Genomic DNA, 17053 nt, shown 5'->3' with positions numbered 1-17053 from the left:
TTGCTGTTTGGCCAGCAAAATAACTAATGATGGTCAAAGTAGGGACTGGCTTCAGCACAAAACTTCTTTATGGAAAAGAGGAATTTATTAACACCTCACATGAATTTAGATGTTAAGAATGTAGTCTTGCACAGAGATGAAAAGTGGATGATAGGCAGTTTAGACAAGAAGAGAACAAAAGCTTTTGAAATACAGTGCTACAGAAGAATGCTGAAGATTAAGTGGGTAGATCAAGTAGGTACTCAGTCGAATTGGGGAAAAAAGAAATTTTTGTCACAACTTGACTAGGAGGAAGGCTTGATTAATAGGGCATGCCCTGAGGCAGAAAGCAATCACTAATTTGTAAAGGGAGACCAAAGGATGCATACGTAAGCAGGTTCAAATGGTTGTACATGTCAGTGATTTGGAGATGAAGAGGCTTTCACAGGATGGAGTGGCTCTGAGCACTGCACCGAATCAGTCTTCAGACTGAAGACGACAACAATATTCAATCAGAAAAAGTGGCAGTTGTGTTACTCTCAAAAAGGAACACGAAACACTAACGTCTGTGCAAGATTATATAGAACAACAATAGTTCAAGTGTAGAAGAACAGTTGACCATGCATTTAGTCTTGTAAGGAACTGAAAAGTGGATGGTAAGCAGTTCAGCCAAGACCAGGATAGAAGTTTTTGAAATACTGTGCCACAGAAGAATGCTGAAAATTAGCTGGGTGGACTGAGTAAACAATAAAAAGGTAAGGCTACACTCCAGACAAATACCACCAGAAAACACTTTCTGACACTTAAATTTATATTAAGCAACGAAAAATCCAGGATGGAATAAGACAATATTATGAAAAGGGTCGTTGCTTTTCACCATATAGTGGAGATGCTGAGTCACAGATAGGTACAACAAAAAGACTGTTGGCAAGTAAGCTTTCGGCCAAAAAGGCCTTTATTGGAAATAGACATCACACACACATATGCAGACACACGTGACCACAGTCTCAGCCAAAGACTGTGGTCATGTGTGTGTGTGTGTGTGTGTGTGTGTGTGTGTGTGTATTTTCGATGAAGGCCTTTTTGGCTGAAAGCTTATTTGCTGACAGTCCTTCCTTTTCATAATACTTTAAATTTATATTCTTTGTTAAGAAATTCCTTCTTCAGAAATGTTTGTCTTGCTATGGCTGATCTGCATCTTATATCATCTCTACTTTGGGTATAATCAGTTATTTTACTGCCCAGATAACAATGTTCAGCTACTGTTTTTAGTGTCTCATTTCCCAGTGTACTTCCCTCAACATCACCTGATCTGTCTACATTCCATTACCCCCGTTTTACTTTTTTTGATCTTCATCTTATAACCTCCTTTCAAGACGCTATCCATTCCATTCAACTGCTCTTCCAAGTCATTTGCTGTCTTTGGTAGAATTACAATGTCATTGGAAAACCTCAAATTTCTCATTGGTTTCCTGTAATGCTTGCTTAATGCACAGATTGAATAACGGTTAGGATTGTCTACTATCCTGTTTCAGTTTCTTCCAAGGGCATCTATGCCTGGGAGCAAGGGGGATCGAGACCCTCCAACCCCTAGCTCTTAAAGAAGGAAAAAAATATATATAATGTAGTCAGGTGTTTTTCTTTCAAAAAAATATTATTTAAATGTCAGCATTACTTAGGTCGCAACTGGAACCTTTTTATAGCTTCTTACATTTTTATAGCTCCTTACAAGTTGCCATTTATCTTCTGAAGTATTAAAAACACTCCATACCCTATATCCCCAGGTTTCCCCCTGCTCCTCCCCTTACAAACTATCCTGTGAGTGCTCTTGCTCCTTTGCAACCATTGCTTTCCTTTTATTTCCTTTAACACTTATAGCTGCAGCCTGATTTCTGCACAATGCCTAAACAAACTGTCATTCAATGTATTTTATCCCTGCTATATTCAGAAATTTTAAAGAGTGTATTCCAGCTATCTCTGAATCTACGAATGCTGTAAACTCAAGTTTGTCTTTCTTCAAGCTGTCTTCTAATTGTGTAATGTTATTCAGATGTAGCTTTAAGGCTTGAATGAACTGTTCAAAAAAAAAAAAAAAAAAAAAAAAAAAAACTTGCTTCATCTGCATTTCTGAAAATGTGTGTGCACTTAAATTATAAAAAAATAACTATACTATGAAATAAGAATAAAATAAACACCAACATAAAAAATAGACTGTTTAAATGTGCCCATCTTTGCATATCTGTGAACTCAAAATATACTGCTGGTGACTGCATAGTTCAGATATGCATTGGTATGTGACCTCCTCCAAACCCTTCTACGATGATCATTAGGGATCAGACAAATTCTGCATTTGCTAATGTAGGGAGCCCAATGCTGTTGATTTACATTTCATTCTGTGTGTTATCTTGTCCAACTGATTTGAACACCTTGATGCTGGAAAGTTTGTACAGTACTGTTGTTGGTAATGGATACCTAGAGGGCAAATTTACTGTGTAGAGGCAGTGATGTACTGTCAGGGTCAAAAGAGCCTTCCTGGCTGCCTTCAAAAGGCAGCACACAATTCTGTTGCAGTCTCCTTGGAATACCTATGAACCATAATTTGTAAAACTCATAATAGGAAGAAATGCCTGCCTGAGAAAGAGAAATATGTTAACATAAATTGTGTGTTTGAGGGGTGGGAAGTCTTTTCTAAGAAGTATTTGTCTGAAGTGTAGTCTTATACGAAAGGTAAATGTGAAAGTAAACAGTACAGACATGAAGAATAGAAGCTTCTGCAATGTTCTGCTAAGAAGAATGGTGGGTAGACTGAGTAAGCTGTGAAGAGGCACTGAATCAATCTGGGAGAAAAGACCTTTATGGCGCAACTTGATTAAAGGAAGTAATAGATCGCTAGGACACACAGTGAGGTATCAAGGGAAATTTAATTTTGTGGGAAGAGTGCGGTGCAAAAATTGTAGCCCCAGGCCATAGAAGATGCAGCAAATATTGCAGAATTTGAATGAATATCTGCTGCCAACATTGATAACTTGGGAATGGATACCCTTATGTGCAGCAAAGCAACTTAAGTCACAAAATGGAAAATCCAAGATGGAATGTAACAATATTATGAAAAGGATAGTTGCTAGTCATCATATAGAAAATGTAGCATCTAGGAAGCCTGCATATTCAGATGACTAGACAAAAAATTAAACAAGTCATATTAATGAGTTTTGTTACAAAAAGAAATTTAAAATACTTAACTTTGGCAATTACAGAGATGTGTCACATGCAAAAGGCAACATACAAAATAAGCAATCTTCTTCAGTATGGAGAACCCCAAATTTGTCGACATAGAGAGTTCAAGCGAAGTGACTATCGTTGTTGCTGCTATTGAAGTTGCTAATCTTGAAGCTGCAATTGAACTGGCTGTCACCAGTTGGTTGCGGCGCTATGTCCTCTTCACACAGGGGCCACTGCTGTTGCATTGTCGTCCTGGAGGGAGATCCCATCAGTGTGCGATTGGCTGACTTCTTCTCACAGCCTTCTCATCCCTGTCATTCCTGATTGGCATGCTGGTGCTTGACTTTATGTCATAACATTCCTCCTCCCCAAAGTGACAGACCATCATCATAGATGGAGCTTGACAACAGGAGCAGAGGCAGGAGTGTGGAGGCTCTGATGGACTGGAAGCTGTGACTGCAGGGGTCGTCAGATTTCCAGTCATACCTTGCCATCCAGCCTTCGCTCTGGTGGAAATGTCCCCAGAAAATGCCTAGAAGGGTACGCGTCCACCTCCTGAGAACCATACTCATATGTAAGAGGTGTCAGTTGCTGCGGCATGGGCGGGTCCAGCTCCATCGATAGGATGAGAGGAGGCGGAGGAGTTGAAGGCTGTCTCCATGGGGTCATCCTGCAGTGTCATGATGTCACCCTCTGGCAGGTGCTGTGGCCGCACTGTCCTCAGGATCCGTGAATCTGGGGGAAGAGATACAGAAGGATCACCATGCACATGACAGTGGCAAATTTTTTTGTGATTTCGGCTCTGCAATCTGTCTGGGCCTGAAATGAGATACATGCGTGCACCAAGTCAACAAAGAATCTCGCCTCACGCCAACCATCTGCTGTCACTAAAAACCCTGAAAAACACAACATCATGCGGCAGGTAGTGATACTTGCAGTCTTCCTTCAGCACCGTATGCTGAGGAGGCTGGGGCAGGTGAAGCGGTGTCCGATGGCATTGGCCATGAAGCAGTTCCACCGGCAATGGTCCATCTCATGGATTCGAACAACAGGAGGTGAGAAACAGTTGCAATGCTTGATCCCTGGTGTGTGTGGTGAAGTTTGGTCATCTTCTGTTTGAAGGTTCTGACAAAACATTCTACTTTGCTGCCTTGTGATGAGAATTATGTGAGTGGGCAGAATTCTTATGTTTGTTCCACTGCAAACATACAAATTGCACTAGTTAGATGCTGTATGCCATTGTGTTCACAGAACATTTCAGATTCATGCGATGTGAACTGAAGACCGTTGTCCGACACTGTGACTTCATCCAAACCATTGAGGCAAAAAATACAAGCCAACACCTGAACTGTGCTACATGACATTGTCGAATTAACTGACACAGCAAAAGGAAACTTGCTATAAGAGTCTACCACAATCAACCAACAAGTGTTCCAAAAAGATCTCACAAAGTCTATGTGCACACATTGCCATTGTGATTGCGACTTAGGCCAAGCAGAGAATTTTTGTGGTGGATCAGACTGATTTTCCACACATGCGTGCAACTGTGATGTCATCTGTTCTGTTTGGGTGTCTATACCCTGCCAAGTACAGTGTTGACACGCTAATTGTTTCATATGAACAATCCCCCAGTATCCATGGTGAAGTAATTGCAACACTTCATTTTGCAAAGCTTTGGGGACCAACACACCTGACTGTCCACTGTCATTTTGAACAAGAATCACACCTTGCTGTATAGTGAGGCTATGCTGACATGCAAAGCATCGGTGCACTACTGATTTCTTTATGCTATGTGATGAGCGAGGCCAACATGTGTGAATGTATTGTAGCAAAATGTTCAAATCTCAACTAGCTTCCGTGGCCTGTGCAATTTTCCTATAGTTTAGAGGAAGGGATTGAAGCAATTCAGAACCCTGAGCATCAATGTAACAAGAAGATGCAGCAGAAGCATCATAGTCTGAATCAGTGTCAATCGGAAGATGTGAAAGTGCGTCCACATTACCATGTTGAGCTGTCAGATGATACACAATCTTGTACTTGTATTGAGACAACAGCAAAGCCCATCTTCGCAATTTTTGGGTAGTTCGTACAGGAACCCTCCTCATGGGATGAAACAAGGACTTTACTAAGTAGAATTTTCTGCCATACAAATAGTGGTGGAATTTGGTGACACCATACATGGTAGCCAATGACTCTTTCTCTATTTGTGAATAGTTACAATGAGCTCTGGACAACACTTTTGATGTGAAAACAACAGGCCTGTCTTTATCACCAAATCTGTGTGAAAGCACTGCACTGATTCAAAAGAGGAAGTGTCAACTTGCACCACAACTGGTTTCTCAGGATCAAAGTGAACCAAGCATCGATCACTGAGAAATGCATCTTTAAGTTTTTGAAAAGCTTCTTGGTACTCATTTGTCCAAACAAAGGGGAAATTCTTCTGACACAAGCAATACAGTGGAGCTGCAATTTGTGCAGCTTTCGATATGAACCGAATATAATAGTTCACTTTCACTGTAAGACTGGCTGCAATACTGTGACATTGCAAGGAACTGGCAGATCACATATGGCTAACAAATGTGACTGAAGGGCCCGAATGAGTGTTGGCAACACACATTTTGAGATTCTTCATCTAATGGTATTTGATGATATGCATCGTACAATTCAATTTTTGAAAAGCAGTGTCCAGTGTCTAATCTGTCTGCTGTCCTCTGGGGGTGGCATTGGATAAGTATCAATCACAGTTTGTGTGTTGACTGTAGACTTAAAGTCAACACAGAGGTGAATGCGACCTGAAGGTTTGGGGAGCAAAACTAGTGGACTTGCCCTTTGACTAGCTTGTATGGGTGCAATAGCTCCGCTATCTTGCAATTCTTTAACTTCAACAGGCACCTTGTCCTGTAATGCTATGGGAACAGTTCTGGCCTTGCAAAATTTCAGCTGAGCATTGTCTTTCATAGTAATATGTGCAACAAAATTGTTAGCCTTGGCTAAACCTTCAGAACAGAGTTCAAGGAATTCTTTCAGCAAGCTACACTGTCATTTGCATTGAATGCAGACACTGACAACACATTGTCCTGAATTTGAAAGACAAATAAATCAAATGAATCAAGGCCAAATATGCTCTCACAGTCACAGAATTGTAGCACAGTGAAAGTCACAGATCGCATATGCGAGCAATACATGACAGGCAAAGTACATTTTCCGAGAACGAGAATGTCTTGTCCATTATAAGCCGTCAGGTGTGTGCTAGTTTTAGACAGGCATGGAGAGCCTAACAGTTCATATGTGTTATGATTCAGAAATTTAACAGAGGGACTCATGTCCAACTGAAATTTCACGTTTTTTCCACTAATATGCAAATGAACAAAAAGTTTGTTGGAGTGTCATAGCACTGAAGAAACAGACTGCTTGTGAGTTTTGCTAATGCCTGCAGAAGGCTTTGAATACACTGCATTGATTACATGGGCCTTGTGACGAGAATTATGTGAGTGGGCAGAATTCTTATGTTTGTTCCACTGCAAAGATACAAATTGTGACATTTAATGCCACAAGCTTAACACTGTGCTTGTCTGGACAGGAAATCTTGATGTTCATGCTGTGAATATCACCAAGGGCATGACTTAATTCTGTTCGCCTGTTTATAGAATGGTTTAAGCAGCTTGGTGCACATTGTCTGAAGTGTAGCCTTATAAGAAAGGTAAATGTGAAAGTAAACTTAACTTTGGCAAGCACACAGATGAGTTGCAAGCAAAGGACGACATGCAAAATGATCAATCTTCTTCAGTATAGACAATCCCAAGTCTATGGTATGTACAGAGTACAAGTGAAGTGACTATTGTTTACGCTGCTATTGAAGTCGCTAATCTTGAAGCTGCTATTGAACTGGCTTTCACCAGTTGGTCGCAGCGTTTATGTCCTCTTGACATGGTGGCCACTGCTGTCATGTTGTCGTTCTGGAGGAAGGTCCAGTCAGCATGTGATTGGCTGACTTCTTCTCACAGCCTTCTCTTCCCTGTCATTCCCAACTGGTGTGCCAGCACTTGACTTTGTGCCATAACAGCAAAGATGCTGAGTCACAGAAGGGCACAACTCATACAAACATGACCGCAGTCTCTGACTGCTGAAGCCACAGCAACCAGAGATTGTGGTTTTGTGTGTGTGTGTGTGTGTGTGTGTGTGTGTGTAAGGCTGTATTGGCCAAAAGCTCACTTTCTGGCAGTCTTTTTGTTGTGCCTATCTGTGACACAGCATCTCTGCTATATGGTGAGTAGCAACTATCCTTTTCATAATGTTGTTAAGTCACACAATAAAGACAAGATTGCACACCAATTAAATTCCTTTTGGAGTGTGTCGATGAAATATCTCCATTTTTGGCAATCATATAAACTGCTCACTTGAAAAAAAGATCCTTACCTAAAGATTAGAATGTTGCACAGGCCACAGCAACAGGCTAGAAATGACATAATAGTAATTTGCTGAACTATAGACCCATAACACTCACATCAATTTTCAATGAAATTCTGGAGCATATATTGTGTTCTAACATTATGAAATACCCAGAAGAAATAATCTTTTGACTCATAGCCAGCATGAATTTAGAAAATATCATTCATGTTAAACACAAGTGGCTCTTTATTCACCAGAAGTAATGAGAGTTATTGACAGGGTTCTCAAGTCGATTGCATAGTTCTAGATTTCCAGAAGACATTAACAGTGTTCCTCACAAGTGGCTTATAATCTGATTGCATGCCTATGGAGTGTTGCCTCAGTTCTGTAACTGAATTCGTGATTTGCTGACAGCTGGTAGTGATCAATGGCAAGTTACTGACTGAAATACAACTGACATTTGGCACTCCTCAAGGGAAGTGTTATAGGATCTCTGCTGTTCCTGATCTATATAAATGATGTAAGAGGGAATCTCAGCAGCCCTCTTAGATTGTTTGCAGTTCATGGTGTTGTTTACTGCCTACTAAAGTCATCAGATGAGCAAACCAAATTGCAAAATAATTTACAAAAGATATTTGAATGGTGCAGAAGTGGCAAACAATAAAAAGTGTGAAGTCCTCCAGTTGAGTACTAAAAAGTACCTGTTGAATCTCAGGTTACACAACAAACCATAATAATTTAAAGTTTGTCAATTCAACTAAATACTTGAGGACAACAACTACAAAGCACTTATATTGGAACCATAACATAGGAAATGTTGTGGGGAAGGCAAACCAAAATCTGCATTTTATCAGCATAAATCTTAGAAGATGGAACTATGCTTATCCATCCTCTTCTGGAATACGGATGCACAATACAGGCTTCTTACTATGTAGGGTTGATGGAGGACATCAAAAAAGTTTAGAGAAGGGCAGCTCAATTTGTATTAGCGTGAAACAAGGGACAGAGTTTCATCAATATGATACGAGAGTTGAGGTGTTAATCATTAAAACAAAGGTGTTTCACATTGCGGCAAGATTTTTTCATGAAATTTCAATCACCTACATTGGGAAAAATGACCTTCGTAATAAAATACTAGAATTCAGAGCTTGCATGGAAAGATTTAGATGCTAATTCTTCTCACGTGTGACTGGATAGTGGAATGCTCGTGCAATAGTCTGAAATTTGTTATGTGAACCTTCCGTCTAGCATTTAAGCGTAAAGTGCGGAGTAGTCATGTAATGGAAATATGAAAAGACTTGCATAAGATAGGCTAGAATAGAGAGTTAGTCCAAACCAGTCTTCAGAATGACAACAACAACTTGCATAAGATAGGCTAGAATAGAGAGTTAAACCAAATCAGTCTTCAGACTGACAACAACAACATTCAGTAAACACTAATGTGTACAAAATGAGTAAGTGCATAAATATACTAATATTTGTATAAACTAAAAACCAAAACTTAGCTTTTTTTTGGAAGTCTATTGAGAAGTTTTTAATCACTGCAATACACATTATCCCCTAAGGACAGATACAAAAATTTTAATTTAGTTAATCTGAGCAGCATGTCAATTATAAGTTGCTCTTCAACAATTGTTGGTGAGCACTGGACAAACAAAATGTATATATTACAGCTACTGTTGAAGACTTCTTGTAAACAAGCCAAATTATAGGAAAGGGCATCAGTCATGCAAGGAGCACAAAACCTGGAATAATAGCTAAAGAAAACTTTTAAGGAATAAGGAGTTTAGAAAACATTATAAACGAGGCTGGAGGTTTCAATTCTAGCATTTATTTTGTAATTTATTTGTCTGTTTCCACAATATTCAATCATGTTAGTCACAGTATTATACACATTATATGTTTCAACTGATCACACTCACATAAGGAAAAACTTGTCTGGGAATCTTACAGACTTACGTGAGGCCATTTCTTGAAACTCACCATATGTATAATAATGTTATTAGCATTGGTGAACATTGTGAATGAAGCTGACAAACAACTATCAAAATCTTGATACAGCCTCAACATCCAGTAAAAATGGATAAAATTAAGAATTTCTTGTGATATCCTGCATGAAATTTATTAAGACCTTGCTGGTCATCTCATTCACTGAAGGATGCTGTAAGGATTTGCAAGGCTGGCAAAGTCATAGAACAAAATTGCATATTGAAAGTAAAACAGCTATAAATAATAGCACAGCTTCAACAATACTTCACAATAATTATGCAGAAATCGCACAAAAGACCAGAGCCGACAACATCTTAACAAAATGATAACATGAGTTGGCAAGTCCACTGCAAAAACTAAAGCATATCATCAGTCAAAAGATTTACTCTTAAGACAGCAATTGTTGACGTGGATTTTTCATACCTAGTTTTATGTGCAAGATATAGTGTGTTCATTCAGTTGAGTCACCTTTATTCTGTGACCTTCTATTACCACAACATTAAGTTTTTCAGTGCTTTCCTATTCAGTGATATAATGTGAGCAGTCAAGTGCACTTCATCTTTTGTGCTTCTTTAAACATGTTTCAATTAATTAATCAAGAAGCAAAGATTCTTTTAATGTTATCTGAGGCACAAGAATTCATTCAATTCAGTTTTACTCTAGACAGCTGCCTAGCCCCTCATATGAAAATGCCAAACAGGCAACTTCGTATGAGAAATTTACCATTTATCAAACCACTCTTGCAAATGCATTTCCTCACTAATAACTTTTAAGTGGTTTCTTTGCCACTAACCTTTCATCCTACAGTATAGTGCCAGGCTAGAATACTAGTCTATTGAGTGGAACCCCTACCAAATACAACTATCAGGGGATACTGGACACTTACAAAGAAGAGCAGTATGAATGGTCACAGGATCATTTGGCTCAAGAGAGAGCATTAAAAATATGCTGAAAAACCACAACTGAAAGATGCTTGAAGTGAGACATCAGCTGCATTGAAAAATCATACTTAGAAACTTTCAAGGAGAAATATTAATAGAGGCAGTGCTCTAGCAACATTCTGCAGCCTCCTATGTACTGCTCCTGTAATGACTACACAGACGGTATTGGACTAATTGCAGCATGCACTGTGGTATTTAAGTACCTATTCTTCCTGTGCTCCATATGAAAATAGAACTGGAAAGATGCTAAATACAGGGGATAGGCAAAATAATGTGAACAGTGGTACTAATGAGATGGTTGTGTTTGACGGTCTACAATACAGGTAAGGCACATATCATGCTGGACCGTGCATGTTTAGTATGGACTAGGCATCAGCGCAGGTTGTTTACAAGTAGTGCACACTTCGTACTTGCATTCAGAGGCTGAGAACAACGTGCAATGAAAGACCTAACAGAGTTCCAAAGAGGGCAGATTGTGGGGGCCTGATTAGCTGGAGCATAAGTAACCAAGACAGCTAACTTACTGAATGTCTCAAGAGCAACTGTTTCAGCAGTCATGACAGCCTACACAAAGCATCATTGTGTAAACGTAATAGTTGGCACCAATCAAAACTGAAAGACAGAGATTGTAATATGCTAACACGAATTGTGTCAAAACAACACAAAACTACATTTTAAGAAGGAAAGTTGTTACTGGCCACATAGCAGAGATGATGAGTCACAGATAAGCACAACAAAAAGACTTTCACAGTTAAAGATTTCAGCCATTGTTTGATCAACACAAAACTACAGCAGTAAAAGTGACTTCAGGGCTCAATAGCCATCTTTGAGACCCCTTATATATTGACACTCCATAAAGCAAATATTCGTGGATGAGCTGCTATACCAAAACCATTAGTGATGACAACCAACACAAAGAAGTGTAAAACATGTTGTCAGGAGTATAAATCCTGGATGGCTGATCAAGGGAAACACATCATATAGTCTGACGAGACAACATTCTCGTTATTTCCAATATTGGGCGGGTTTACGGATGGAGAACCCGAAAAGAAGCCTACAATCCTGATTGCTTGATTCCAACAGTTAAGCATGGAGGTGCAAGTGTGATGGTGTGGGCAGCCCTATCCTGGTATTTTGCTGGTCCCATCATTACTCTTAAAGGCCGTGTTACAACCAATGATTACGTGAACATTTTAGGTAAAGTGTACACCATGATTCAAATGTTGTTCCCCAACAGTGATGCCACATTTCAGGACGATAATGCACCCATTCACAGAGCTAGGACAGCACAATTGTGGTATGAGGAACATGCAACTGAACTGCAGCATCTTGTCTGGCCAGCACCATACCCTGACTCAAACATTATCGAACCCTTGTGGGCGGTATTGGAGTGCAGACCAAGAGGTTCTGATCAAAGAATGGCATAACATTCCTCTGGAGACTATACATTCACTATATGCCAGTATTCCAAGAAAAATCGCAGTTGTATTATGGGCAAATTGGGGTCCAACCTCTTATTAATAAGCCATTCCCAAGTAGGTATAGGTGTTTGCATTGTTTTGCCTATCCCTGTATGTGCGAAAAAGATAATTACTTTCTGCCATGCACTTCACAGTGGATTTCAGAGTATGGATTTAGCTGCAGATATAGAGAAGCACCTCCCCCCATAAACCAAGGACCTTGCCGTTGGTGGGGAGGCTTGCGTGCCTCAACGATACAGATAGCCGTACCGTAGGTGCAACCTCAACGGAGGGGTATCTGTTGAGAGGCCAGACAAACGTGTGGTTCCTGAAGAGGGGCAGCAGCCTTTTCAGTAGTTGCAGGGGCAACAGTCTGGATGATTGACTGACCTGGCCTTGTAACACTAACCAAAACGGCCTTGCTGTTGTGGTACTGCGAACGGCTAAAAACAAGGGGAAACTACAGCCGTAATTTTTCCCGAAGGCATGCAGCTTTACTGTATGGTTAAATGATGATGGCGTCCTCTTGGGTAAAATATTCCGGACGTAAAATAGTCCCCCATTCGGATCTCTGGGTGGGGACTACTCTAGAGGACGTTGTTATCAGGAGAAAGAAAACTGGCATTCTACGGATCGCAGCGTGGAATGTCAGATCCCTTAATCGGGAAGGTAGGTTAGAAAATTTAAAAAGGGAAATGCATAGGTTAAAGTTAGATATAGTGGGAATTAGTGAAGTTCGGTGGCAGAAGGAACAAGACTTCTGGTCAGGTGAATACAGGGTTATGAATACAAAATCAAATAGGGGTAATGCAGGAGTAGGTTTGATAATGAATGAGAAAATAGGAATGCGGGTAAGCTACTACAAACAGCATAGTGAACATATTATAGTGGTCAAGATAGACACGAAGCCCATGCCTACTACAGTAGTACAAGTTTATATGCCAACTAGCTCTGCAGATGATGAAGAAATTGAAGAAATGTATGATGAGATAAAAGAAATTATTCAGGTAGTGAAGGGAGACGAAAATTTAATAGTCATGGGTGACTGGAATTCGACAGTAGGAAAAGGGAGAGAAGGAAACATAGTAGGTGAATATGGATTGGGGCTAAGAAATGAAAGAGGAAACCGTCTGGTAGAATTTTGCACAGAGCATAACTTAATCATAGCTAACACTTGGTTCAAGAATCATAAAAGAAGGTTGTATACATGAAAGAATCCTGGAGATGCTAAAAGGTATCAGATGGATTACATAATGGTAAGACAGAGATTTAGGAACCAGGTTTTAAATTGTAGGACATTTCCAGGGGCAGATGTGGACTCTGACCACAATCTATTGGTTATGAATTGTAGATTAAAACTGAAGAAATTGCAAAAAGGTGGGAATTTAAGGAGATGGGACCTGGATAAACTGAAAGAACCAGAGGTTGTAGAGAGTTTCAGGGAGAGCATAAGGGAACAATTGACAGGAATGGGTGAAAGAAATACAGTAGAAAAAGAATGGGTCGCTTTGAGGAATGAAATAGTGAAGGCAGCAGAGGATCAAGTAGGTAAAAAGACGAGGGCTAGTAGAAATCCTTGGGTAATGGAGGAGATACTGAATTTAATTGATGAAAGGAGAAATTACAAAAATGCAGTAAATGAAGCAGGCAAAAAGGAATACAAACGTCTCAAAAATGAGATCGACAGGATGTGCAAAATGGCTAAGCAGGGATGGCTAGAGGACAAATGTAAGGATGTAGAGGCGCATATCACTAGGGGTAAGATAGATACAGCCTACAGGAAAATTAAAGAGACCTTTGGAGAAAAGAGAGCCACTTGTATGAATATCAAGAGCTCAGATGGAAACCCAGTTCTAAGCAAAGAGGGGAAAGCAGAAAGGTGGAAGGAGTATATAGAGGGTCTATACAAGGGCGATGTACTTGAGGACAATATTATGGAAATGGAAGAGGATGTAGGTGAAGACGAAATGGGAGATAAGATACTGCGTGAAGAGTTTGACAGAGCACTGAAAGACCTGAGTCGAAACAAGGCCCCGGGAGTAGACAACATTCCATTAGAACTACTGACGGCCTTGGGAGAGCCAGTCCTGACAAAACTCTACCATCTGGTGAGCAAGATGTATGAGACAGGCGAAATACCCTCAGACTTCAAGAAGAATATAATAATTCCAATCCCAAAGAAAGCAGGTGTTGACAGATGTGAAAATTACCGAACTATCAGTTTCATAAGCCACAGCTGCAAAATACTAACGCGAATTATTTACAGACGAATGGAAAAACTGGTAGAAGCCGACCTCGGGGAAGATCAGTTTGGATTCCGTAGAAATGTTGGAACACGTGAGGCAATCCTGACCCTACGACTTATCTAAGAAGAAAGATTAAGGAAAGGCAAACCTACGTTTCTAGCATTTGTAGACTTAGAGAAAGCTTTTGACAATGTTGACTGGAGTACTCTCTTTCAAATTCTAAAGGTGGCAGGGGTAACATACAGGGAGCGAAAGGCTAATTACAATTTGTACAGAAACCAGACGGCAGTTATAACAGTCGAGGGACATGAAAGGGAAGCAGTGGTTGGGAAGGGAGTGAGACAGGGTTGCAGCCTCTCCCCGATGTTATTCAATCTGTATATTGAGCTAGCAGTAAGAGAAACAAAAGAAAAATTTGGAGTAGGTATTAAAATCCAGGGAGAAGAAATAAAAATGTTGAGGTTTACCAATGACATTGTAATTCTGTCAGAGACAGTAAAGGACTTGGAAGAGCAGTTGAACGGAAGGGACAGTGTCTTGAAAGGAGGATATAAGATGAACATCAACAAAAGTAAAACGAGGATAACGGAATGTAGTCGAATTAAGTCGAGTGATGCTGAGGGAATTAGATTAGGTAATGAGACACTTAAAGTAGTAAAGAGTTTTGCTATTTGGGGAGCAAAATAACTGATGATGGTCGAAGTAGAGAGGATATCAAATGTAGACTGGCAATGGCAAGGAATGCGTTTCTGAAGAAGAGAAATTTGTTAACATCGAGTATAGATTTAAGTGTCAGGAAGTCGTTTCTGAAAGTATTTGTATGGGGTGTAGCCATGTATGGAAGTGAAACATGGACAATAAATAGTTTGGACAAGAAGAGAATAGAAGCTTTCGAAATGTGGTGCTACAGAAGAATGTTGAAGATTAGGTGGGTAGATCACGTAACTAAATGAGGAGGTATTGAATAGGATTGGGGAGAAGAGAAGTTTGTGGCACATCTTGACTAGAAGAAGGGATCGGTTGGTAGGACATGTCCTGAGGCATCAAGGTATCACAAATTTAGTATTGGAGGGCAGCGCGGAGGGTAAAAATCGTAGAGGGAGACCAAGAGATGAATACACTAAGCAGATTCAGAAGGATGTAGGTTGCAGTAGGTACTGGGAGATGAAGGAGCTTGCACAGGATAGATTAGCATGGAGAGCTGCATCAAACCAGTCTCAGGACTGAAAACCACAACAACAATAGAGAAGCAATCCATGTCATTTCATCTGAAATATGATTGTGGTCATTGCAAAAGAGCAAGTTCCCCGCTAATTATATGATTAGTAGTGGTCCATCACATGCCTGACATACTGATTCTACTGCTCTTTGTTGACAGCACTGCAAGCAGAACAAATCTCTCATTTAATGAACTTCTTCAATAAAATTACTTGGCTGTATAATTTTGTTATGGTAAGTTAAAACTACCAATGTTTTGGCTTCTTTGCACACAGTCCTCATCTATGTGGTCTGATATAAAAACTTATGAACATTTAAAATAACAAACTTGTTTTGTTGTTCATCCATTATGTTGTACTAAATTCCATTATGTAATTGATATAATTTCTAAGCAAAATACAGGTAAGAGAATCTAGTTAGTAACTAACATTTCATACCCAACTGTACATCCACAGGTACCATCAGCAGAAGACCGCCATGAGAGCTGTTCAGGAATGGAAGACAGCAGCATTGAAGCCTCAAGTAGCGGGGGCAATGTGAGCATTGGTGATGACAGCCGACGTGTTCTGACACGTACATCCTCACATCGACGCCATCAAGTTAACTGGATTCTTCTAGCAATAGCTATTGATCGCTTGTGCTTTCTGCTCTACTGTCTACTGTTCATCATACTTGCAACAGTGTACTCTGTGTAGTGTGGAATCTTCACATCGGTAATGTGACTATTTTGTCATGCAGTGGACAGTGTCAGCTATGGGAAAATGAGTTCTCACTAACAGTTTACCCAGTACAAATATAAACTGTGTGTTTACAGAGATACTGTGTCTCAAACATTTTGAATTTCATTCTCAAATTCATAATTATTCACTTGTGTCTATGAGCACCTGCCTTCAAACAGCCTTTGAATATATTTCACTGCTAATAGTGGTACTTGTTTGTTGCATTAACTTAACAAATACTGAAATTCAGTGTTGTGTATTTGTGACTGTTTCATTCAATATATAAAAACAGAATGTTGAAAACATCTTTGACCAAAATAGTTCGTTGTGAAGCATTTAGAACATATTACAAGAAGGATGGTAGGGCATGAAAGAAAGATTACACACTTTCATTCACATCTGTGCTTGGATGCAGGTAATTCTGCTCATCCAGATACTGCAACTTTCATGCCATTCATACAACAGTAAATTCAGGAGAAATCAGACTTGTGACTCCTGCACTACTGAACAGTTGGCATTCTGGTCCGAGCTGGCAGAGACGGCAGTCATGTGCATGAGGTGTGCTTGCTTGTGTGAATGAAATTTGTGTGTGTGTGTGTGTGTGTGTGCGCGAGCGCGCGCGCGCGCGCGCGCGCGCGCGTGCGCTTCTTTTTCTGATAAAGGCTGTGGGTGAAAGCTAATATGTAAGTGTCTCCTATTTGTGCCTGTCTGCAACTTAAAGTGTCATCTTTACGGCAAGTAGCAATCCGTCTTTTCCTTACATTGTTTGTTACTCAACTGAAACTTCTCTCCAACCCTTTCTACATCTCCCTGCCACCTTTTCTCTCCCCAGTCACTACACCCTATCCCTCCCCCTTTTGAGATGTAGTGTTACCATAATATTTGTCAGCCAG

The 17053-nt window shown here is 40.0% G+C and overlaps 1 protein-coding gene across 2 annotated transcripts in view; it reads left to right on the top strand.

Annotated features, from left to right (window-relative positions):
• Positions 1–16397, top strand: part of LOC126194803 (acetylcholine receptor subunit alpha-L1-like) — a 159857-nt gene extending 143460 nt beyond the window's left edge. For both annotated transcript variants that reach the window (XM_049933114.1, XM_049933115.1), the window contains one exon: positions 15897–16397. In XM_049933114.1, the coding sequence (XP_049789071.1) occupies positions 15897–16136 (240 nt within the window). In that variant the 3' untranslated portion in view covers positions 16137–16397. The remainder of the gene's footprint in view (positions 1–15896) is intronic.
• The last annotated feature ends 656 nt before the right edge of the window (positions 16398–17053 follow it).

This window comes from Schistocerca nitens, chromosome 7 (genome assembly GCF_023898315.1).
Source record: "Schistocerca nitens isolate TAMUIC-IGC-003100 chromosome 7, iqSchNite1.1, whole genome shotgun sequence".
In the NCBI taxonomy this organism is placed as follows: Eukaryota; Metazoa; Arthropoda; class Insecta; order Orthoptera; family Acrididae; genus Schistocerca; species Schistocerca nitens.
This window is presented reverse-complemented; position numbering and strand designations above follow the sequence as displayed.